Source organism: Lissotriton helveticus, chromosome 11 (genome assembly GCF_964261635.1).
Source record: "Lissotriton helveticus chromosome 11, aLisHel1.1, whole genome shotgun sequence".
NCBI lineage: Eukaryota > Metazoa > Chordata > Amphibia > Caudata > Salamandridae > Lissotriton > Lissotriton helveticus.
The window spans coordinates 70,912,231-70,936,157 of NC_136072.1; the positions used below are offsets into that span (position 1 = coordinate 70,912,231).

General features: G+C 43.3%; 1 protein-coding gene across 1 annotated transcript in view; it reads right to left on the minus strand.

Annotated features, from left to right (window-relative positions):
• CLCN2 (chloride voltage-gated channel 2) overlaps positions 1–23,927 on the minus strand; it is a 530,501-nt gene that overhangs the window by 203,615 nt on the left and 302,959 nt on the right. Inside the window, exons 4-7 of the mRNA XM_078668166.1 lie at positions 22,859–22,987; positions 19,562–19,695; positions 18,082–18,159; positions 4,662–4,740 (exon numbers count right to left, since the gene is read on the minus strand). Coding sequence (XP_078524292.1) covers positions 4,662–4,740; positions 18,082–18,159; positions 19,562–19,695; positions 22,859–22,987 — 420 coding nt within the window. The remainder of the gene's footprint in view (positions 1–4,661; positions 4,741–18,081; positions 18,160–19,561; positions 19,696–22,858; positions 22,988–23,927) is intronic.

The following is a 23,927-nucleotide window of genomic DNA, read 5'->3' on the forward strand; positions in this document are numbered from 1 at the left end:
CACAGGTTGGCTGGGAAGTGAACTTTCCTCGTGCAAGTGGTGTTATCGCAGGTCACGTCTCTTTTGTTCATTCTGGCAAATCCTTGATTTATTATCACGTGTTTGTGGTGGGGCAGAAGGGAGAGTCTCTAAAAATGCTTTTAAGGGAATCGCAACCAGCATGAACTGTATTGTGAACCCCGTGAAAAGGGATGTATACCTGGTTATAGGAGTGCCTTCTATGTGCCGTGTGGGACGAAGCCACTCCCACCAGCATAGTGTTTTGGGGTGGTCCCGTGGTTTCCTTTTGCCTGGGAGGGGTGGGGGCTGGGAATCTCGTTTGATGTGCGAGTTTTGGCTCTTGCACCATGTTGTGAGCACGATTACAGCTTTTGAGAGCATTTGGTGACAGGGTGGGACTCCGCTCCCTGATGGAATTAGCAGGTCTGGGAGGCAGCAGCTGCCTCTGAGGATGCAGAGCCGGTGCTTGACACGTGGGTGTAAAAAGTGCCCCCCCTCCCTAGACGGCAAGCTATAACTGTTCTTCCCGTCTTTTATTTATTTTAGGTTTTATATAGCGCTAGCTTAACCAGTAGGTATCAGAGCGCTTTACATACATCCTGTAAAAGAACAGATGGAAATTGCTTTACATAGTAGGCAGTAAGGAAGAAAACTAGGGATAAAAAAAAAATACAGCATAAAAAATAAGGTGGTCCCTCTACAGCTGATCGCTTTCCCACTCGTGTGGGCACATCAGCTACCCTGTTCTGTGATGTAATGTCCGTAAGAGCAGCAGTGGTGTGGGTAATGTGACTGGTATTGTATGCGGGGGCAGAGACTGGGTGTTATTTGATATGCCTGTGTTGAGTGTGATCTGGGGCACTGGGCTGAAATGCAGCAATGCTGCTGGCTGCACTCTGCTGGGCATCTCGGGGCGTGGGAATGCAGGCTGCAGACCGGCCTGTGAGCCGGGAGGGAGAGCGGGCTGTGTAAAGCCGGGTCCCGCTTTAAAGTCGGGGGAGGCCCGGCGTGTCTCCGAGTCCGAGCCTGAGTAAGCAGACAGGGAGACCGGCCTCGGTTATTGGGTGTAGTAGCGGCTACACCCAACACGCTCTCGAAACCGGGGGTGTGGTGCAGACGGTAAACTCTGCGTAGTTATATATTCGTAGTTTATGACCTATACCCAGGGAACCGCACTGGACGAGGAAGGGTTTACTGTAAAGCCTCTATCGAGGCTTAGGTTGGAAGAGAGCCGGGAGATCCGGGCTGTACCCGATGCAGTGTTTAGGCGAGTCTGTTAGAGTTAAGACTACAAACGGACCCGAGGGACATTGCTGTATTCTCCGGGGCCGTGCCCCCATTCTAGGCTGGAAAACAGCCGGAGCTGCACGTAGATTTCTTTTTAAGTGGGTTTCGCTGCAGCGTTAGTTTATTGTGCTGAAAGTCTGTGCCTCAAAAGACAAATCGCCAATCTGGCGTTGAGAAATCTAGGCTTTCGAGCGTCTCAAGCTTCCGCCCAGTGAAAGCGCTTGAAGAAAGCGCCAAACAAAGGAAAGAGCGGAAAGCCTGAGGCTTCGAGGCCCCTGCGGACCCAGCACACGGGCCTCTCTGGTATACCGTGGTTCATCGCCCCTCGCTCCGACTATACCCAACTCCTCACCACCCGTGTGAGCCCCCACACTTTAGTCGCCTCTTTTCTATACACATCTCCCCTATGACTCTGCCTGACTCGTCTCAGCTTGTGGGGATCCCCCTCCCTCTTCGCCTCTCCACCATGTGACGCTTCATGACTGCACATATGACTTTCTGCCGTTAACTTGTACGACGCTCCCGTTCCTTTCTGAAGTTTTTCACTCGCCGACTATGCTTTTTTTTTTATCCATCTTTAATGTCCTTTATCCTTGCTTGCATGTTTAATTACCTGTTCCTCCTATTATTTGGATCAGTCGGTCTCTGCCTTGTATTATAAGTTTCCCTCTTTTCACCCCCTTCCACTGCAGTCACTCCCATCTCTGTCTGCACTTTCCAGCTACGCGCCAGGACACTTTACCTCTCGTGTAATCAGTTTACCAATTACCTCGCATGTAAGCAGCAGGCAGCGCCGTGATCTCGCGTTGCTTCCGTGTATGCGTCCATGGCGTGCAGCCTGACATTCCACTGACCTGAGGCGCGCTCTGGACAGATGTTTCTGTGGTCTACTTGTTTCTTTTTGCGAAGCACTCCATGAGAGTGCATGTGTGTCCACCTGTTGTCTGTCGTGTAGTTTTCTCCCCACTGCTTTCCTCGGGTTCCAGTGTGCTTTTATTTTTGAACTCCGCTTCTCCCCCACCTGCCCTCCATGCTATTTCCCCTACCTGTCCTTCTGTTCTGATTATTTTACTCCTCCTGTCCTTCTTTCACGTCTCACTGCCAAAATATATATTTATTTTTTAAAGCCTATTAGCTTTGCCAATGCTTGTTATTGCTTGCTCCCGTCCCTCTCCATTTCCATTTTGCTATTGTTGCTGCTTTTCCCTACTCCTCCCGCCTTCCTGTTCGTTATTGTTGCTTGCCTTGTAACTTCGACCCCTCCCCTGTTGTTGTGGCTTACCTGTCCATCTTCCTCACAGACACCCTGGCTCTGTGTGTGTGTGTGTGGCTCTGCAGGTATGGATGTGTGTGGGACTCTGTGGGTCTGTGTGTTTGTGTGTGGCATTTGCGAGAGATTAAGCTATTGGTATTGTAAATGACAGTGCCATTTATTTATCTGTTTTGAAAATCAACACATAAATAAAAATGTTGTCATTTACAATGCCAATAGGTCTAACTTTCTCAAAGGCGAAACCGTTGCATTGTAAATGCTTGTTTAGTTATCCACCGCCCGCTTCCATCACGGACGTGCTTTTTATTGGGGTTGTATTCACTGCACTCAGTTGCCACCATGCTTTAGCGAGGCCGCATCGGGGTCAGATCTAGCCCTATTTTGCGATTAAATCCCGTGTGCATGCATTCGGACATACTGCGCCGGTCACGGGTCACGAGCGAACGTTTCTCGGTATCAGCAGGCCACCATCCCCGTGTTTTTGAGATTCCTAGGGGTCGCAAAGTTCGATCTTGCTCATTAATATTAGTGAGGTAGAGCAATTTGCGACATCCTAGGAATCGCAATCTGAAACTCTGAGTTTCATACATTGTTGTGATTACCTAATTGCGATTCTCAGGAATTCGCAATTAGGTATTTGCCATTTACAATGTTGATGCACGTGCCCCTTGGTATTTAAGTTCACGTGGTACAAATCTTGTCGATCTAACCAGCAATGGCTTCTTGCCCACCTGGAGGTAACACCAAGACTTTAAGTGGGATGAAAAAACGAGGGGGGTCTCTCAAAGGGGCGTGGCCAATGTAATTAAGGGCGTGGCTTAAAAACACATAAGCCAAAAATCTGTGTTTAGCATAGAGTGCCGCCCGACTTGTATTTTGCTGTTTCTGTCATTGCATCCAGATATATATACACCAAGTAACATCATACCTCAACACATCAGGACTATTGGCTTTGTCAATGGTTGTTAGTTGCATAAGATAAATAAGCAGCAACTACGGCTTGTATATAATATTGAAAAAGCTTCCACTTAAAGCCCTGGTGGCACCATGACAATGTTGCTTCTCCTGAGTCTCAGAAAGAGAAGGGAAATCCAGAGAGAAAATGACTCTTTAAAGGATTTCCCTCCCCCCACAATGCTCACCTGGCATGACGCCATTCGGTGATCTCCACTAGTGAGCAGTGTGAGCACGCGCACATACATGTGCCGCTGTTACTGCAGACCTGGAAAACACGGACCGCCTGTGCCAGGGCACAAAACAGAGCCCGATTGAGACCCGTTTCGATGCCCCCTTTAAAAAACTGCCGGTGCTCAGCACCGGTGAGACCCGGCCCACTTAAAGCCCTGGCCGTAACACACTTCTCTTTTTCCACTGCTACTGTGAAAACACGGTACTCTCTCTCCTTGGCTCTGCAAATTGAATCCTGCCTGGCCGGTTCAGGAAATTGGCAAAAACTCATCTGTTCAACTGCTAGCGGCCAAGAAACTATGGTGCATGTGAGCTTTAAAAATGACGTCACATAACATTTGATCCAGACGATTTAATTTGTGTAGGGAAGGACAGTCGGTATTAACCGAAAATGGAACAATGGCATTTCCAGATAGGACCAGTGTGAATTTCAGGGGTACCTCTTGATTCCATAGGGTGTGTAGAGGTTAACACAGGTTCTCGATTATCCTAGGATGCAACAACGAGGTACCTAAGGGGGACTAGATTTGCAGCCCTCTGCGATTAGAGGGTCCTGGAACTCAACCAAAAAACGACTAAACACAGTGCAAGTCCAGCAACAAAGAACACAATGGCAGCAAAGGAAAAACTGTACTGCTACCTATGGATTTTGTTCCCTATAGTTTCTTTCCATTCATTGTTTAAAACATAATAATGCACTATTACCGAATTAACTGTAAGACATAATTATAAGAATAACCCTAATTATAAAAACAGCAACATGAATATTACAACCAATAATAAAAATTACAAAAACAACAATAATGAAAAAAGAACAATTATAATTAAATGAACAACAAAATAAAATAATAATAACAACAAAACAACAATAATAATAATATTGATAATAATTAAAAAAAAAAGAAAATTCTACCTCCAATAGGAGCGGCAAAGCAGCAGCCAACCCCAACAGCGCAGGCCGCGGCCAGCATCTCAATGTTTCGGGACTCGTTCTGCAGAAAGAGAAGAAACAGCAGAAGGGAATCAAGAGTTGAGTGTACTGTGAGAGGCCTCTTGCCTCCAGAGATGGGCACATAATGGAGTGGTACTCAAAAGCAGCTGATTAGGTCTGGCTACTTGAAGAAATGAGCCTTTGACCTTATGAAGATGTCCTTGTGGAGAGGAAAGGGCTTCATAAGCAGATCTTTGCAGCAAGAAGGAGAAAGAAGATTGTTGATGGTAAGGGCGACAGATAGACAAGGAGCCAATTGTTTACCAGAACACCATAAAAAAGATATAAAAGAAAAGTCACCAGTTTCACTCTGGAAATATTGGACCGAAAAAAACACTTTATTTATGCTGGTTTATTGGGTGATGATTAAACATTGGTGCAATACCAACAATGTTGTCTCAATGTAAAAAGTCAAAGTAGAAAAATCCCAAAGTATAGAAGGAATCCTCTCCACTTCCACTCATGTGTACAGGGTGCTCATATCTTTAACATTATGGAGCAAAATAAGAAAGGCTTCCAGTTTTCCGTTTTTCTGGGCCATATGTATCAAAATCCTCTTTTGCGATTCTCAAATAGCGATTTTTTGCGAGGCCCTTAGGAATGAATGGGAAGACATTCTCAATTTGCGATTAGCAATTAGAGAATCGCAAATTGAGAATGCAATTTCAAAGTTGCAAGGGTGTCAAAAGGATACCCTGTTGCACCCCTGAAATAAGCATGGATGCACATATGGTGCACATACATGCCCATGGGGCATGTATGTGCTTCACATTGCACTTTGAAAAATGCAAAAAAGTGAATTTTTCAAAGAAATCGCAAATTACCACCAACTTGAAGCTGGTGGTAATTTGCGATTCCTAAAGGCCAAATTGCACTTTTTTGGTGCTTCTTACATTGCATTCACAATTTTGCTTGATACATATGGCCCTTTGATTTATTCAGATAAATACAGACAGAGAACAATCTATTTCCAGTCTGTATTTATTTTGAACATGTGAAAATACAGTTAAGTGTGCTTCTTGTGTTTGATTCTCCTTGTTGTCCTTCATGATTTCCAGACCAACTGCTAAGCAGCTAGGCACCATGGGAATTTAAAAAGAGGAGGAAACTCTCTTAAATACAGGCATATGTCAACATATACTTGTACATAATGCTAACATTTACATGTTGGTACAGTGTTTTGTTATATTTGGCTGCATAATTTGCTAAAACGCGGCATGCATCAAAGTATGAGTGCATGTTTAACAGTTAAATAAATGTGGAACCATACCACTGTGTGACTCCATTAATTCTCAAAACATAAAATAAATATGGATGAATATCAATTAAATGGGCCAGCATAAAATATGGATAAATACAGACAGAAATGTTAAAAAATGTATTACGATAAAACCGGGACCCTAATTATAAGAAATTGATCATGTCTTTGGGCAGGAGTGGGAAAACAAAAGTCTGCACTTTGGAGTGGCTTTACATGTGGAAATGGTGAGCAGTGAAAAGCAGTAGAGTTACTCCAAGGTGTTAAATAAATTAACTAAGAGTCTACACTTGAAAATGAAAGTTTGTGTATAGGGCCTTTTGCGGGACACTTTACACTTTGTTCACGAAGTAAACTTACATAAGAAGGTGTCTTCTTTTCTAAAGGTCTGTAAGTAAGCAAGCTTTAAAATGTTATTTGTGCAATCACACTTAAAATTACCATTTGTATAGCTCACTATTTCACCTTGGAACTTAACAGATATTGTTAAGTACTGTTTTAAATAATTACCATTCTACGAATCCTAGATGAATGTCAGAATTTACTTAAAACCTGCAAGTTTACCATTGCAGGTTACATACAGATGTTTGCAGTGGACGCTTAACCTACTGCACTATTACACTAGAAATGCATCGTGTGACGTATATTAAATAACAGATCTCTGAAACAAATGTCGTAAACTATCCTACTAGCATCTGACCTGTAGGTTAGAAGCAATGCTGTGCAGCAGGCACATTAACCTTCTTCTCTACGTTATGGTAACTCAAGCCTGTAACTAGAGATTACATACAGATGTCGAAGACCAGTGGATTTACCTCTTAAAATATCTTCAAACATATTCGGTGATCTGACATATTTTCTTGAACAGCCCTACTATAGCATTTTTTCCTGTTGTCAATTAATTTCTTTGGGGCAGAGCAGGTAAAAAAATATAATGCATATTTAATAGCAAACTATAAGCTGTCATTGACTCTGTTTCTCATGGCTCCAGCCCTCATCACTCCATTTTTCTAAGACTACCTATTTTCTGCTGGCCCCCCTTGCCCCCAGACTAAAATGTGTTGGATGCTAAAGTAACTTGTGCTTCTTTGCAGCATCAGTCACATACCTTGAAAACAGCATCAAAGTGGATTGAAAAGTATGACATGCTCTCTGTGACTAAAAGGCTGGCAACCAGTCAGTGTTGTGGCCAGTCCAAGGTTTTCCAGGCAAGTAATGGATTTGAGTAAACCATGCACACACGTGCAGATCACAAATGCATGATGCACAAACCACAGCATGATCATAAGGGCCGTGGAAAGGAAACTCAAGCGGAGATCCTGTTTTGGGCATTTATGGGCTTTTTTTTAGGTCCGGCCAGGCCAAGACCTTTTGATTTTTCTAACACTACATTTATAATATATTTGCTTATAAGGACTTTTGCCCTTTATCCATTGGTCTGTTATTGTGTCAGTCACGAGTTTCTTCCATCACCTACACAATACAGCATGAGGTAATTGATCAGCACACTTCAGCCATTGGCTAACTTCACTGTGATTGACAGCATTCTGCTCTTTCACATGGGAGAACAAAAAAGTAGTTTCCCAAGTACCAGGGACTATTATTATGTCTGACTTTTGAGACCCAAAAAATATTTTTTCTTTTACCCAATGTATTTTTTTTAAACTGATGTGTGCCCGACAGCTTTGCCCAAAATAACGTTTTCATGAACCATGATACAAACAACATGCATTGACAAAAACAAAAAGCTGACTGCCAATGCCAGACCTATTGGCTTTGCCAATGATTTTTTTAAGTCAAATGTTTGGAAATATACAGCTCATCACAGCAGAACTAAGGAGCAAACCACACCCATTCTAGGGAAGTAATTGTGTTTTTAGTTCGGCAGTTCAACATAATATAATTCATTTACATATGAAGATATTAAGGTCCTCATTTGGAGTTTGGTGGTAGATGAAAATCTTAAAATTTTTTGAGTAAACTCTAAAGACAAAGAAGGGTCCACTGTCTTCATTTGCACGGCCATGGATATAGAATAGAAATGGAAGTTCATCGGGAAAATTCAACTCAGTTATTCAGTTTCTTACAGATTTTGGAAGTTTTCCCAGTTACCACCGAACCCTTTATCAGGTCATGAGTAATCATGACCACCCAATTGGTGATTAAGGGCCAGATGTACAAAGTCATTTTGGGGGGACAACCCCAATAATTTGCAAACCACAATTTTTGTGATCACAAAATGAATTTTTTCTATTTACTAAACTCATTTAACGACTAGGGAAAAAAACATTTCCAAATCACAAAATGGTTTACTGACCCAAATCAAAATTAGGAAGGGACGTAAAAAGGGGTGTCCCCTCCAAACTGGTATTCGGAATGGTATTTCTCAATGGTGTGTTGGAAACTATCAAACAGTTAGTAACTCCTCAAAAAGTTGGCAACACATTCACTAAGTGAAAACTGCCTCCCGTGTTCCCAAACAGGAGTTAAAAAAAACACCCCAAAAAAACCCAGCACCAGTTTCGTTAGGCGTCATGGGTTTCTTTAAAAAACAAAATTATCTCAATTGTGGAAATACAATTGGGAATGGTGGTCAGTTGTTTCATGCAGGCCACCTTTCCTGTGCTTGTAGCCTATCACATGGGGCTGCAAAAAAGATACCTGCTAATTCACTATTCATTAGGTAGATTGTGCTGTAACCCCCCGCCCCCATGGCTCTAAATTTTGCGATGCAATAATAATACATGGGTCGTATTGCAAAATAGGTGCACACTTGCAAACACTTTTGTGACCAGTCTTTTCTTAAATTGAGCTTTCAGTAATAGGCAGCACCACCGCTGTGCTTCTTGGAAGTCCAAGCCAATTGATCAATCATAAGGAAAATTTATCAATCAAAAGGAAACCGTGGTATGGGATGTTCAATCATTGCATCAAAGCTGGTAACAGTGATCGCCTTCTGGTTACTGGGAAAATACTTCTCCATTATACACTTGGGAACAATAGGCAAATCACCCCAAAGCAACATAACTCCGCTCTACTGGAGTGCAAAATGGATCAGCTTTGATCCACGACAATAAAATACATCCCTACCGCCTCATAATAACTAGTAAATAGCTGTCGGACTATGTAATTTGTTCTGCTCAAGAGCTCACCGCATGGACCGACAGTCCCATTACTTTATGGGAAAACTAGAGGCGGGCTAATTTCTTTGCCGACAGCATGTTGAGGCGAATCACTAGGCAACTCAGCCGGTTCAGAAATTTGATTGCAAAGCCTCTTAAAGAAGCTGCTGTGAGATTGTGGCTCAAACAAAACAGGATATGCATGCCTGGGTAATATATTTCGGTCCTGGCTGTTCGAATAAGCCTCCAAGGCCTGCAAGCGCCTGGATACTCTATAGGGTGATTAGCCGTGCTTTATAAATCCTGATTGATTGATTGACTGTTTCTTCTACAGCCACTCAGAATACTCTAACCAGAAAGGCTTGGTCTGATTGGTTTAGGTCAGCCAATCAGAACTGCTGAAACTACCTATTCCAGTAAATCGGATTGCTTGGGAGCAGCATATCAGCAATACCCAACCCCATCAGATTCAGGTGCTGTGGTTAGAACGTTCTTCTTGCCTGCTGGGCAGCAATGCACAACGGCCATGGACAGCCGACGCTTTCACAGACCACTTTGCCGTCCACTGTAGCACAGACAGCCTGAAAATCTCCTAAGTTCAGGCACAAACACACATCCTTTTTAGTGTCTTGCTACACACAGCTCTTGTGGTTACCCTGTGACGCTAACCTTACATTATGACGTTTCTGATGTGGTAGATCACGCAGCTCTATCAACTCGTTTTAACTTTTTAATTATTTTGGTCAATTTGCATTGCATTTAACTAAAAGCCATTTTGTTAAATCCCAGCGATTTGAATACGCCTTTTATGCTTCGGCCCACACTGTACGGGCACTTTTGATTTATTCAGCCTCTTTTGGCTATTGGCACTAGTAGGCGTGAAACCAAGAAAGGTATATTATCTTTTCAATGTCCTCATAATCCTTTCTATCAAAAAGCCTAGCACCTGTTGAGATCCCACTGTCAGAGTTATAGTTTCTGTCATATGTCCTTCTTCTATTACATTATATGGGGCGAGAGTGCATAACAAATTGCTGATTTGTGGGTGAAGTTAGCATTTCATGCTCATTGCCTCAATGTTTGCTCATTTTTTATATTTCTGCTTTCAAAAAGCATGTTTTAGACTTAGAAGGAGTGAAGACATTAGTTTTCTGTTTCAGAGTTCCCATAATCATTTTCAACTGTGCAATTTTACATGTATTGAAGTATGGCACCACCCTATGACTACTGTATGGCAAACTATACCTTGCAGAAAAGCTAAAAAAAGCTCAGAATCAGCCCTACATACCTTTCAGCAAATCATTTCAGGATCATTTTTCATGTCGGAGGCTTGGGGGGGGGGGGGGGGGGGGAATTTAAGTGGGGCGGCACTCCTGCGCCCCGACAGAAGAGCCTCCCCCACATTATTTTTGCTCGTCTAGGTCTCCCTTAGAAGGCTTTTTCTAAAGCTATTCCGAATCAGATGGGTGGAAGGCATGGTGCTGGTGTGCAAAAAGGTAGAAATGTCCCCCTAAAACTTTGCAAGTCAACGTTTCTGCTGCTACCATGGAACAAAGGACACAGCTTTGTGAACAAGGCCACCTAGTAGTAATAATTATGACCCACACCCATTATTGCCTGCACAAAGCTGAGATAACAATCTGTGTTGCCATGGGTACATCATTGTCACCCTGCTTCTAATTTGTTCTCAGGATTAGGAACATAACGCAGATGTATTTATGTATATATAATTTGGTTTTATTGACACTTCACTAAAATAAACTAAATTTTGAATAACTGCAGATAACAAGAAGTTAAACAATTAAAATGTATGTGTGGAAGGCAAAGAGGGTAAGAAAAAGTAACACCGTTCATCTTCTCAAACATTAAGGGCTGCCTGGCTTGTAACACACTATTGTAGCAAGAAGGGCGATTTTAAACTTAACAAAGAAAACAGGAGATTCTGAAATTACTTCTGACAACACAGGCCTGAAGGAAATAAAACTGATCAGAAATGTCTCATTTCAAAAACTATTCTTTACGTCATAACCTTCAATCGATTTGGTATTGTTAAGCAACATTTTCTTATAACCTTTAAGCACATATGGAGAAGTGTGGCTCAATGGTTAGAGCGGCAGACCCTGATGCAGAGGTCTAGCCCGGGACCAGGGTTCAATACCCGCCTCGGCGGGTCTTGGGCTCAATTTCCTCGGGCCTGATAATTCTCGCCTCGGTGCCTATTCCAATCATGGAGTCCCACTCTGCAACTCTGGGCAATAGCTTGCTTAATCTCCACAACGGCCCCAAAAGTGCTGGGATGCCTGGTTTCACCCTCGCGGTGGCCAGGAGTGGACACTCACAGGGAAAACCAGGAAGGGTTCCACAGCGGTATACGGACAGCGCCGGGACACTACCTCAGGGAAGTAGCTGGGCGCTCAATAAATACCGGTACATTTACATTTGCTTATTTACATATAAGGGATACAGTTTAGAGGTAGTTTAGGTCATTTAGACCCTGGAGGGCTGTTCTCGGTTCTGCCAAGGCAGCAAAGGGATGTATTTCCACCGCCTAGTGGACACAGAGCCCTCCATATTGAGACATACCGCCTGTATGGTGGGCAGCTCTATGCCTTTATAGGGGCAGCCACCACTGCAGCAACTCTGAAGCCACTGAAAACCTGCTGACCACCCTCTATGTTTCATAGAGTCCCTCAGCAAACTAGTTTATTTTACACAAACAAAGAAAACACTTATGACCCTGACACCCTGGGAGTTTTTACTGTTCTGGCCCATCAGAATTTCCTGGCATCCTGAGAAGATAAAGAACAAGCATTTGAAATGCAACAAGTCTCGCATCTGCGAGAGTTTAAGCTATTGGCATTGTAAATGACAATGCCTTTTATTTATCTGTTTTGATAATTAACACATAATAAAAGTCATTCAGCCAGATTCATCAAGCCGAAAACGGCTCGCAAAAGGGCCAGATTCTGAGAATCTGGCCCTTTGCGAGCGCTATTTTTGCATTTGGGATTCATCATCCCAAATGCAAAAATCGCATTTGTAGAAATCGCAAATTTGCGAATAATTGCATTTAAGGAATCTCAATTAGAGATTCCTTAAATGCAATTCATGAACCATTTAAAAATTGCGATTTCGCAATCTGGGGCCGCTATTTACCGCGAAGTCTGACTTTGCGGTAAATAGCGAAAACTTAGAAAATACACTTTTGTGCATTTTTCGAAGTTGTATGTTACACACACACACATGTCCTTTGGACATGTGTGTGCGCAACACCAGTGTACATGAGCATTTCAGGGGTGCTACAGGGTGTCCTTTGGACACCCTGGCACCCTTGAAATCGCTTCCTTATTTGCGATTCGCTAATTGCTAATCGCAAATAAGGATTGACTCCCCATTCATTCCTATGGGCCTTTAGGCCCGTAGGAATGAATGGGAAAGCCATTCCTTATTTGCGATTAGCAATTAGCGAATCGCAAATAAGGAGGCATTAGAAATCGCAATAATTATTGCGATTTCTACATGAATCCCGTTTTGCGAGTCTTTAATAGCGATTCCTTAATAATCGCTATTAAGGACTCGCAAAACGGGACTTTGATGAATCTGGGGGATTGTCTTTTACAATGCGTAATAGCTCAAACTCTTTTAAATGCAAGACCTATTTCATTTCAAGGGAGCGGCCGCCATTGTCCCGGGCTGCTTGGAAAGTGAAAGTGCGCATGGCACGCTGAATGTTGCAGGAAAGCATGTCGTGCCTGCAGTAGGAGAAACTCGTTAAAGAAAATAGTGCTTACAGACTAAATAAGGCATGCCATGTAACAACAGAAGTAAAAGGGCCAGTCTTCATGGGAGGTTACAAATGAAGACAAGCTTTACTAAGGAGGGACTAACGAGCAGATTAACGAATCAGAAGCCAGCATTTATGAAGGACAATGACACAAGCCAATGACAGGGGAAAATGGGCAGGGCTTCAAGTCGATACTCCAATACACCTCACAGAGCAGCGCATGCGCTGCCCAGGCTCGACCTAATAAGGATATCTGAATATCCACCCCAAATAGGGTGGCTGGTCGGAGGTACTAATACCGGCTGTCCCAAGAGTGATGGGCCTTGGGTGTTAGTTTTCCACTGCGGAGCCCGCTGGGGCATGTTTGTTTACCCTGTCGTCTATGACAAGTGATTGAGAACCTTCTTGGTAATCCTCGCACGAAAACATGATAGTTAAAGGACATTGTCAGACCGGAGGGGTCCAGCGCAGTGTGCCTACAACCCTAGCTGCACGTGTGCAAACAGGGACACTGTGCATGCAGTTGTAGGGTGTGAGAGAGAACAACCGAAGAATGCACAAAGCCAGGTAGAGGATTGTGCTCAGGTTTGTTTTTAATTACTACTAGTTGTAGGAGAGAGCAGTGCTTTTGGGAAGTCGTGTCACTATTTTCAAAATATTTTGTTCTGAGGTTTTTAGTTCATTTGGATCCATCTGCATCATTGCTCCTGAAGAAGTGTCTACAATTTTGTGAAGAAGAGACAGACATTGGGGATAAGAGACACTTATGCAGGCATCTTGTGCACATGTGGTTTAGAAAGGAAAATAAAAAGTTAAAAAGCACCCAGAATGGTACAATTTCCTTATGCTGAACCCTTATGATATCCTATGGAACACTTAAGTGGGTAAAAGAAATTGCTGAAAAGCCCAAGGTGGTCCTTGGGAAGGACCTCGCTGAGCTGAAGCGGATTAAACATCAGATTTAAGCTATGCACTTGGGAGAGGTTAGGTAGCTAAGAAATTAGTGCAGTGCAGGGGTGGGAAAAATCATGATGTGCACCTCAGGACAACATAAGAGGACAGACTTGTGGCTTCCATGTTTTAATCATTTATTCTAGAGAGGAAAGGAATGCATCAACGCTCTCTATGCAGAGTGCAGCATGAATGCAGAAGGCGCTGGTGGGAAAATGGATGGTGATGTTGGCACCCAGAAAACCAAGGTGGCCTGACAGTAACTATTCAGTGATGGAGAAATCTGCTGGTGTCGGGGATTCTGGACATTTGTGCAAGGAAGGACATTCTCGCTATGCAACCACCACATGCCGTTGGTGCAATCGTTGCCACATAGAGGGACAAGCAAATTAGTGGGTGGCTACCTGAGTGAGTACCATCTAAGTAAGGATGGCACCCCAAGAGAGTACCACCTAAGAAAGGAATACATTCTGGAACAGAAGAATGCGACAGTGGCCGTCTACCGCCGGTGTCAAAGCCAACGGAGGAAAAAGGTGCATGGACGGTTGGAGAAGACCTGGAGAGTGTAATGGCCAGCGTGGTTCACGAACAAGCTGTTCGAGCAGGAGTGGGTGGGCGTATGGGTGGAGGATGAGAGACTATGGATTTAATTTGGGAGAATTGAACCTCATCATTTTCAGCCACGGTGTAAAACTGCAGAAGTATTTTCCTTAGAAGGTCAATTTGGAACACCTAGGTATAGATTTGTGCCACCTAAATTAAAAATTGCCAAGTTCATGGAAAGAACATGGAGCATTTTAGTCATCAAAATAAACTCTGACGGAGGACTGGTGGGTCAAGCATGGAACAAGAAGCAGAGCGTCGGCACACGTGTCCTGTATTACAACCGGTACAAAACCATGATCATCTCCTGTGACTTTGACACCTCGGTGATTCCGAGCAGGAACTCGCGATTTACAACATTGTGCCTTCTTCTTGGTTCCTAAGAGAAGATGTAGGCATCTGGTAGAGGGACAAGTGTCCTATAGGAAGACCAGCAAAAAACCCACTAATATCTACTGTGACTTTGACACCTTGGTGCATCCTGGCAGCAACTCACGGTTTACAACATCGTGCCTTCTTCGCGGTTCCTAAAGGAAGATGTAGGCATCTGGCAGAGGGGCAAGTGTCCTGTAGTATGAACGACAAAAAAAATTGAACCTCTCCTGTGACTTTGACACTTTGGTGGATCCTGGCGGGAACTCGCGATTTACAACATCGTGCCTTTTTCGCCAGTTCTCAGGGATCACTAGCTTTCTGAGCTGTCAAACTGTACTCGTGTTGGTACCAACTCCTGGCTGGGTCTTTCTTTATTCTAGAGGTTTCCACACTTGAAACTGTCAAGGACAATTAATTTCACATCAAACAAAGGAACATTCCGGGCAGTGGGCAACAAAGCGAGAGCTGGCGCCATTGTACCCACCTCAATGGAAGTGTCAAAGCGAAGGAGTGAATAGTGACTGTGCAATGTATTCAGTCGGCTGCGGCGGGGGAGTGCATTTGATGCAAGCACCACAGGACATGTCGTGGGCCGATTGCACAGCCCTGCACGCTGAGACGGGGGAAAGCGCTAATTCAATTCAGAAGGGGGAAGCAAGCCTATTATCCAAAAAGGAGCGAGTGCAAGAGAACGAGTGATATATGTGAGTCAACATAGACATGGCAAGCAGGAGAAGATCTAAGACAATGAGGAGAGAGATAATGTACTGCAAGTAGGGGCCACTATACATATGAAGAAGCCGGATATAGGAAGAAAGTCTGGACATTGGCCCTCCAACTTTGAACAGGAAGGTGATGGTGCTACAAGGTGGAGGAGTGCAAAGGTCAAAATGGATGTCGGCGATTCCTTCAATTTGCCAATATCTCTATAAGAATCTGGGGTCCAAAGTGCAAAAGAAAAGCTGAAAAAATAAAACACCTGCAGTGCAGACTCTATGGCTGCCAAGTGGCAATGTAAGTTTGGGATCCAGATTTCTAGATTCCAAAAGGAAGGTCTGCAGGAGTTTCTCCACCAAGGAAAATTCCCTTCCTTCCTTCTTACTTTCCTTCCTTTTTCTCCTTTCCATGTTTTCTTTCTTCCACTGTTTTTTAGTTCCTTTCAATGTTCTTTCCCTCCTGTTTTCTTTTTCCTTGCATCTTTTGCTTTCCTATGTGCTCTCACGTTTCCTCTACGACTTTCTCTCTGCAACCATGTTTGGTTCCTTGGCCATCGCTTGGCTCCACCCCACATCTACGTCACACAAACTTCCTCCTTGCTATGCGCCTTATTAGCTTCTGTTTTCTGACTTGGGAGTCACAGTTAAAAAGTTAGTAAGAGAAATAAAGAAAAATGATTGAGCCTGTCCGGTGAACCCTCTGCTCAAGCTGGTGTAAGGGGTGTTTCACTACGTCCTTGTCTTGGGGGGGGGGGGGGATTCCAAATTTGTCAAGCAGAGATAAGGTTTGTGTAGGTAGCTGCTATTCCATGGCACTAAGACACAGCTGTGACAGCTGTCACTCTGCTGACACAGAACCCCGCTTATGTGTTGCTGCGAGCTGCAGTGCCGTCTTAACGCATGGGCACGCGGGGCAGTTGCCCGGGTGCCCCACGAGCATAAGGGCCCGATGCAGATGAGAATTTAACACAGATTTTCAGTTAAACATTTGTATTCCTGTGAGTGGTTGTGTGGGCGGGGCCCAGTGCACTGCTTTGCCAACACCTCCGACCACCAGAGCTGTTCTAGCCGTAGTTAGAATGATTCCCGAGCATCGTCCGTGTCGTATCCTGATAGTAGCCCACGCAGAGACGGGTGAGTGTCTTTACGTTTTTTTATTTCTTTGCTCTGAGCTGTGCCCACATGCACATCCGTGCCCTTGGCCCTCGAGTCCAATAGTGCCCGCCCCACTCGCTGACCGGAAGTGGTGTCCAGTCTCTGTCCCCTCCCCTAGGTCGAGTGCAGGGTCCTAGTGCCCCCGACTCAGGTCACTAGAGTCAGGGGAGCTAAAAGCAGCCCTGGAAGATGAGTTCATTCCAGCCCCACATTGTACCAAGTGAGTTTAGAATAAATGAATCTTTATTTGCATGATTAATTAAAATCTTTGCAAGAACACAACACATAATAATTCTCTAAGACTGCAACAGACTGTGTAGATATTAGCTTTACTCAGTTCAGTTCAATAAACTTTATTCGGGTTGTGAAAACAACCATAAAAGCGATTGCATAGTAAATAACATTCTTTAAAGATCCATTTACAGCGACAATATCTTATCTTACAAATAACAATCTTTGCAAATCATTTTACAGAGACAGAACCTTCCTTACATTAACTGCTTTCTGAGGGTATAATTCATCTTAATAAACATGTTCCGGAATAAATAATATTCTTTAAAAATCAACACACATGAATAATACCTTTCCATAAACTAATCGCTTTTAAAATGTTTGACACAACATAAAAACATATTCCAGGGTCATTCAGGCAATGAGCAAATTTATAGCAGCCTGATACGATCGCACATTATATTTTATAGGAAAAGTGGTTTCAGGTAAAATTGCCTGAAGTACAGATAAAACTTACAAAAGAGCATAAAGTGCACTGTGCTTTGTTTAGGGAAACGGCCACTACAACGCGGCCGTTTCAACGAAAAGCTTAACCACGCATGCATTACAACGCATGCGTGGTTACAACGAAAACCTTTACCACGCATACGTTTACTACGAGGTACGTTGTAAAGGCATGTGTGGTAAAGGGTACAATTAAAAAATGGGGGGTGGGGGGGGTTTCCCCCCCCTAAAAAAACCCACTTACCTTAATTAGAGAAGTGCAGGGAATCGGCATCGTAGAGGAAGGAAACTGCCGTTTTTTTTTTATTACGTAACACGTTACCACGGAAAAAACGTGGAGAAGGTTATGCGTGAAAATAGTATTACGTTGTAACGCATGCGTGGTAAAGGTATGCGTTACAACGGAGTTCGTTGTAATAACATATAACCCTTTGTTTAGAAAGGTCACTCATTCTTGGATTAGCAGGGCAGGTTAGGCACCTGTCCACATGGGAATCATGTGTGTTCCCTGAAGGCTGTGTGCAGGTTGGACAGCTGCAGAGCCCTATGTTCATAGACCGAGAACAACAGTCCCTGGCCTTCAGGGTACCAGGCATGTGTGTGGACAGCCCAGAACCCCCACTGCAGCAGATACTGGACTCACCTCGTATATTCCTCCAAACAGAGACATGAACTTGCTGAGGAGCGTGGCGCACAGGCTGGCGATGTGAACGAATGGACCCTAGAAAGAGAAAACACAGGCAGCAATGTCAGGGGCAATATTACCAAGACCTCAGGTGCAGCATCACAGCTCCACCTCTGCCGCGCCGCTGATCTCACACAGCAGCAAACTGCATTTACAGGAACAAATCAGATTGTCTTATTCAGATATTACTTAGTATTCTTTTCTTGACATCAAATCACCATACATATTTGTTAAATCCTTTCTTTTAATAATGTATCATGTCTTCAGGAGGCACAAGTGTTTGCACGTACCGACATGTTTCGGTATCAACCGGCCAAAAAGTCATGTACCTTCTTCAGGGCACACAATGCTCTCTAAAAATCCACTAGTGGGCGCGGCAGAAAAACAATGACTGATTCCTCGGTCCTCTTTGACATGCAACTGCTGGGGTCCGACACTTCCTACACACAATGGGTTACCTCGATGGGGTGGGGTCGACAGTGGAATGCAAGCGCTTTAACTCCTAATGTGCCACACCATTCTTAAGAGAACTTAGGCTGGTGACGTTCAAGAATATACAGAACCGTGTGACTTTAGACGGTGTATAAACATCCAAATCCTACTCGTGCCAACTTCTAGTGGGAGATGAAATCTAGACATCAATGATGACAGAAACCATGATGAAACATCACTAGTCTCTAAAATGTCAGTGGACTCTCACTCATCCCCCTCATAAGTAGTTTGGATAGGAGAATTCCTACTACTAAATGGGGTTAGGGAGAAGATAGAAGGGTGGGTCTCGCAATATTTTAGTGAGTGGAGTCATAATCCCCCACAAGAGTAAGCCAATTGCATTACTCTGGGGTGGAGACATGTAACTTACACTTCTGCAATAAGTTTACAGTCGTAATTTGTAAATACCAAAAATAACACTCCAAAGTGTAAACTTACTTAAAAGAATAACTTACCTTATTGAATCAAACCCTAAGGTTTAAAGGGACTCTGGGTCTTATCGAACATTACTATTCTTATGTCTAATCATCCAACGCCCGTGCACAGGGCACAGATCTCCGAAAATATTTTATGACATTTTTAAAATGAGTTCCTTTTAATTTCAGTATGTGCAAATGTATTTCAGTATGTGCAAATGTATTTTGAAGTCCTAGATAAGTAACATAGGAGTTATCAAAACTTAAGATTTTCTGCACAATTATAGATAAACGTAACTGTTGACAGAGGTGCAATTGACATCTGATTAAGAAAGTGTAAACCAATTTCATAAATTCCATTTTCCAGGTACTTAGAGGTTATTTAATGTCATAGGTGGTTCAATTGATTCCAGAGTTGTAGGTCCAGTTTTACATTTTAGAATTGCAAAGTCTTGTAAGTGTGGTGATTTCTGGAGCCCTGATGGCCGTTATGTGGGTCACATCCCAGCACATGATGATGGCTCCCTTACCTCCTTCCCAAGAGGCATCCCGCTCCCGAGCGCACAGGTCAAGCCCACCACCTTGGCCACAAACGTCTTCAGCGTCAGGTATTCCTTCAACACCACCCCTCGCAAGATGGTCTTCATCTCTGGGATTCCAGAACCTGGAAGAAAAGTGAAGCCGCGTCAAGCTATTCAATGACCATCAAGTGTGGTCCACGCACAACATCAGCTGAGGTAGACATATCCCCATACCGACCAGCAAACAGGGGGGGCTTGTTTTAGTTCTACGTCTGCACCCTGGGGGACCTTGCATCTTCCAGCATCCAGGAGCTGGACCAGCATCCATGATCTTGCAGCCTTTCCCATAAGGAGTTGGCCTAACGGCTAGGGCGCTCGACCTCGGACCTGGGGATCTGGGTTTGAGTCTCGGTAACAACGCCAAAACCTCCTGTGATTCTGGGCAAATCACTTAATCTCCCCGTGCCTAAAATGAATGTGTGTCCTCATGTAACGTAACTGGTGCTATGTAAAGCACTCTGATACCCGATTCGATTTGGGTCTAGTTCGCGCTATATAAAACTCTGCAAAAAAAAAAAAAAAGACACCTCGCCTCTTTCCGCACCAAAGATAGACAATGCCTCTACCTGACTCCAGGGCAAACCTTGAAGCTACCATTCACCCAAGAGATAAAAATAGTGGGTTCATCAATTAGCAAGAATGTGAACAGGTTAAAGGATTTTTCGACAAAAGGCAGTATATCGGTTGCTAGCAACAGGATGTATTCTGACAATGCGCCATAAAAAGTATCTGCTCACATAAGTCAATCGTTTGTCTGACATCTTTGTATCTTAAGAGATATAGCTCAATCTCCTTCTAACCTTGTCTATGACAAGCTTTGAAGTAGAAAATGTCACCTACCCACTGGATTTAAAACCTGGTTGATAAAACGCCAACGCCTGTTTAAACCTATGGAAGGTTTAAGCCTTTGCGAGTGAGCAGGTACTCTTACAAGTTATGGGCTACCCAAAACCCTTGATGCCCCATGCCATAAGATTAAGTCTCATGACATTAAGTCTTGTAATAACCACGCTTGACTGGAAAGGTATTAACACAGTCCTCATGTTGATCACACTGTGAAATCTCAAATAGTATCAAACAAGAATTTGTAGTAAATAGATAATAAGCAGGAAAGGGAGGAAAGAAGACAATCATGATGATACATGGCCACAAACATTATATAATGGAAAACTGGGGTTGAAGCAAACATGAGGACTCCAGTGATGGTACCTATTCACGCAACCATAACAGAGAACACTGCACCTGATGGATGTAATGGTGAAAATCAGCAACATAAATATGTATATTAAAGCAAGTGGATAGAGGTGGTTTTAGATAGACTAACAACCAAATGTCGCTAGTCAGATTCAGGTGGCAAAAAATAAGCACCTGCTGAAGTTAGACAGAACAACAAATCGTTCGCTATCGCAACCCAGTCATCCGTCCTCCTTCGTAGCATTTTCCATTTCATTAACTTTGCACAGATCATCAAACTCTCTCATTTTCCCAGGATGATCATTAGTCATAGTTCTATTCTTGGAAGTCGTTCTTAGAAATCTGCTTGACCCCACCGTAGTGGAGCTCTGATCTTTTTAGCGCATTAAATAAAGAGCATATTTAAGTCTCTCTGCCCGTGTTAGTGATCGCGACTCAATCATACTCGACCCAGATCAAGGGTTCCTTTGTATTTAATGATGTACCAGCTATCCCATTCAGCAAAGAAGAAAAAATAATTTATACGCTACTGGGTCCTTGTTTTCATTCACCTCACGTTGACCGTGAAGCCAAACATTGTTTCACTTCTCACTATCCTCCCATGTCCTCAACATGAATTATTCGGTAAAAAAAACTTCTCTTTTCTTTTTCACACTCTGGTAAATAACATTTGATAGTTTACTACCTTTGATTACAATCTGCCACCCTCCTAATCTCCCAAAACATGATTCCTCTTTCTTGTGGTACAAATTACTCTTTTCAATGCTCCCAATTTTGTTAGCTCCATACCACGTCTACCAAACTTGATGCTCCTACTCACTTCCATGCCGTAAAGATCGATTTCTTGGGTATCAACCCTGCTTTTGCACCCAATATGTGTCTAAATTATGTTAGAAACTCACTAAAACCTACTTTTGTTTTATCTGGCCTGCAATTCGGCGATTAAACTCTTTCTTTTGACTAATACCTTCCAAAAAAACTAAATTCTTAATAGAGTTCACATGCATATGTTTTTAGCTCCCAGTTTCTTTATCACACGTAACACACTGCCAGCAGATTTTTAAGTCTATGAGCCATGGTGCCCAATTTAGAGCTTGCAAGACTTTTTTTATACGAGGTGCGGGCATGGGTAAAACAATTTATGAAAGGTGCCCGCGAACCACATTTCAACATTAAAGTGTAATTTTGTCAAATGTTCATGAACTTTCTAGAGAAAAAATACGCTATACAAGAATGAGGATGTAGTGCATTCAAGGAACAAATCTAGCCTGCTAAGGTGGCAAATCTTGTTAAACCGGGAGATTTAGTCTGTGCAGCCTGATCATCAATTTCCATTGCGTGAACATATGCAGACCTTCAACTAAGATAAAGAGCTGGCAAGAAGGCATTGATTTTGGGCTTAGAGCGCGAGTCTCCGACACGGGTACGCTAATGACACATTTTACAATTTTACTCCAGGGACCAGGCGGTAATGACTTGCAATGGTGTACAGTGAACTGCCAGATTACTGTGCAAAGTCCCTTCACTAAATGTCATCTCAGTAGCATTGTCTTAGGTTCTCCTACATGAACTGCCAAAGGAAAACGCAAAAACAGAAACTATTGCTTGTAATATTAAACTCTTTTTGCTCCAACCAGTGACAGCTTTCATGAATCTGTGTAAAAAGTCTGCCCCTTCCATGGCTGCAGCGAACAATGAAGTCTGTAGGACTGAGTAACACAGCCCAAACCAGTGGACCCCAAGAGATTACAGAATGGATGACATGCGAGTGTACAATTTCCTGAATAAATGATCAGGAAGTGACATGGTACACGGCGCCATTTTGGAATTAAGAGCACAGGCTCAGAAGAGGATACAATGACTGCAGATAGAGGCAGATCAACCATCACAGGGAATACTAATAGGTGTAGACTCTAAAGGGATAACATGGACCTTAGCTAGACATCCCATGCAAACGGTTGGGGGGGCAGGGGATGCCTAACTATTCTAAAACCTAGAAGTCGCCCTACCTCTCCATCACCATTAGCACCGCCTTCTCCAGCAGCCACCTACCCACGGCCTGAGGAGCAAGGATCTGCGTGAATCCTGCGGAGAAGGTGATAAGGACCACGGGGTACGTGACCCAGGCCATGTACTGCAGAAAGATGTTGGCATCGAGACCTCTGTACATCCACTTCTGAGCTGTAAGGAGACAAAAAGGTGGAAACGTGTCAGTGGTGAAACAGGCAGAGGCAAGCACAGACATCATGTAATTCATGTCAAACCCCTACTTAATATTTGCATAAATCTCATACCCATTTGGCTCAGCCAGTAACTAAAGATCTGTTTTCATCAATTAGAAATAAAACCAGATTCTGATTACATTAGCCAAACAGTGGGTTCAAGATTAACACCAGAACCAATAGGGCCGGTTCTAGTGCCGAGCGAGACATTGGCGCTAATCTTCAGAAAGATGCCCCTGGACGTTCATTATCAAGGTAGGTGGACCCTATAGAAGCTTCTACTCTATTTCCATAAATGCATTTTCTTTCATTTTCAACCAAAGCAATGCAAAAGATCAATATATAAAAAGCACACACACATTCCGTGTTGCGGTCAAATGGGGGACACAATGATACACAGATAGTTCCGCAACAAACCAGTAACACATACAATAGGTCACCCATCAACTCATCCTACTGAGAGTGCAACCCCATTCCTTTTTCACTAAACCCCCAGGCAGTGCCCTTGCACCAGGCCAAAGAATTGCTAACAGTTGCATAGTTTAAGAAAAGTATTGGCCTGCCTTGTTCCATCATGGATTACTTTCACAGGGCATACACCAGCCACATAACTGGGCCTCACATATGTACAAAAGAGACAGAACTTGGCCTCATAGGGCTACATGTGACATCCTGGGACAGCCCCACTCCAAACTTACGCGCATGGGGGGACATTGCACATGAGTGTTTGTTTATCCTTAGCTCAAGCACATGTTATCACATTAAGGGGAGTGATTGCATGTTATATACACACACTCTGTCACATTCCATTTCCTTTCAGTTAAGAAAATGTGCTTCCAACGCTCTCTTTTTTTATTTTTTAAATATATATTTTATTGTTTTTTTTTCCTTACATAGAC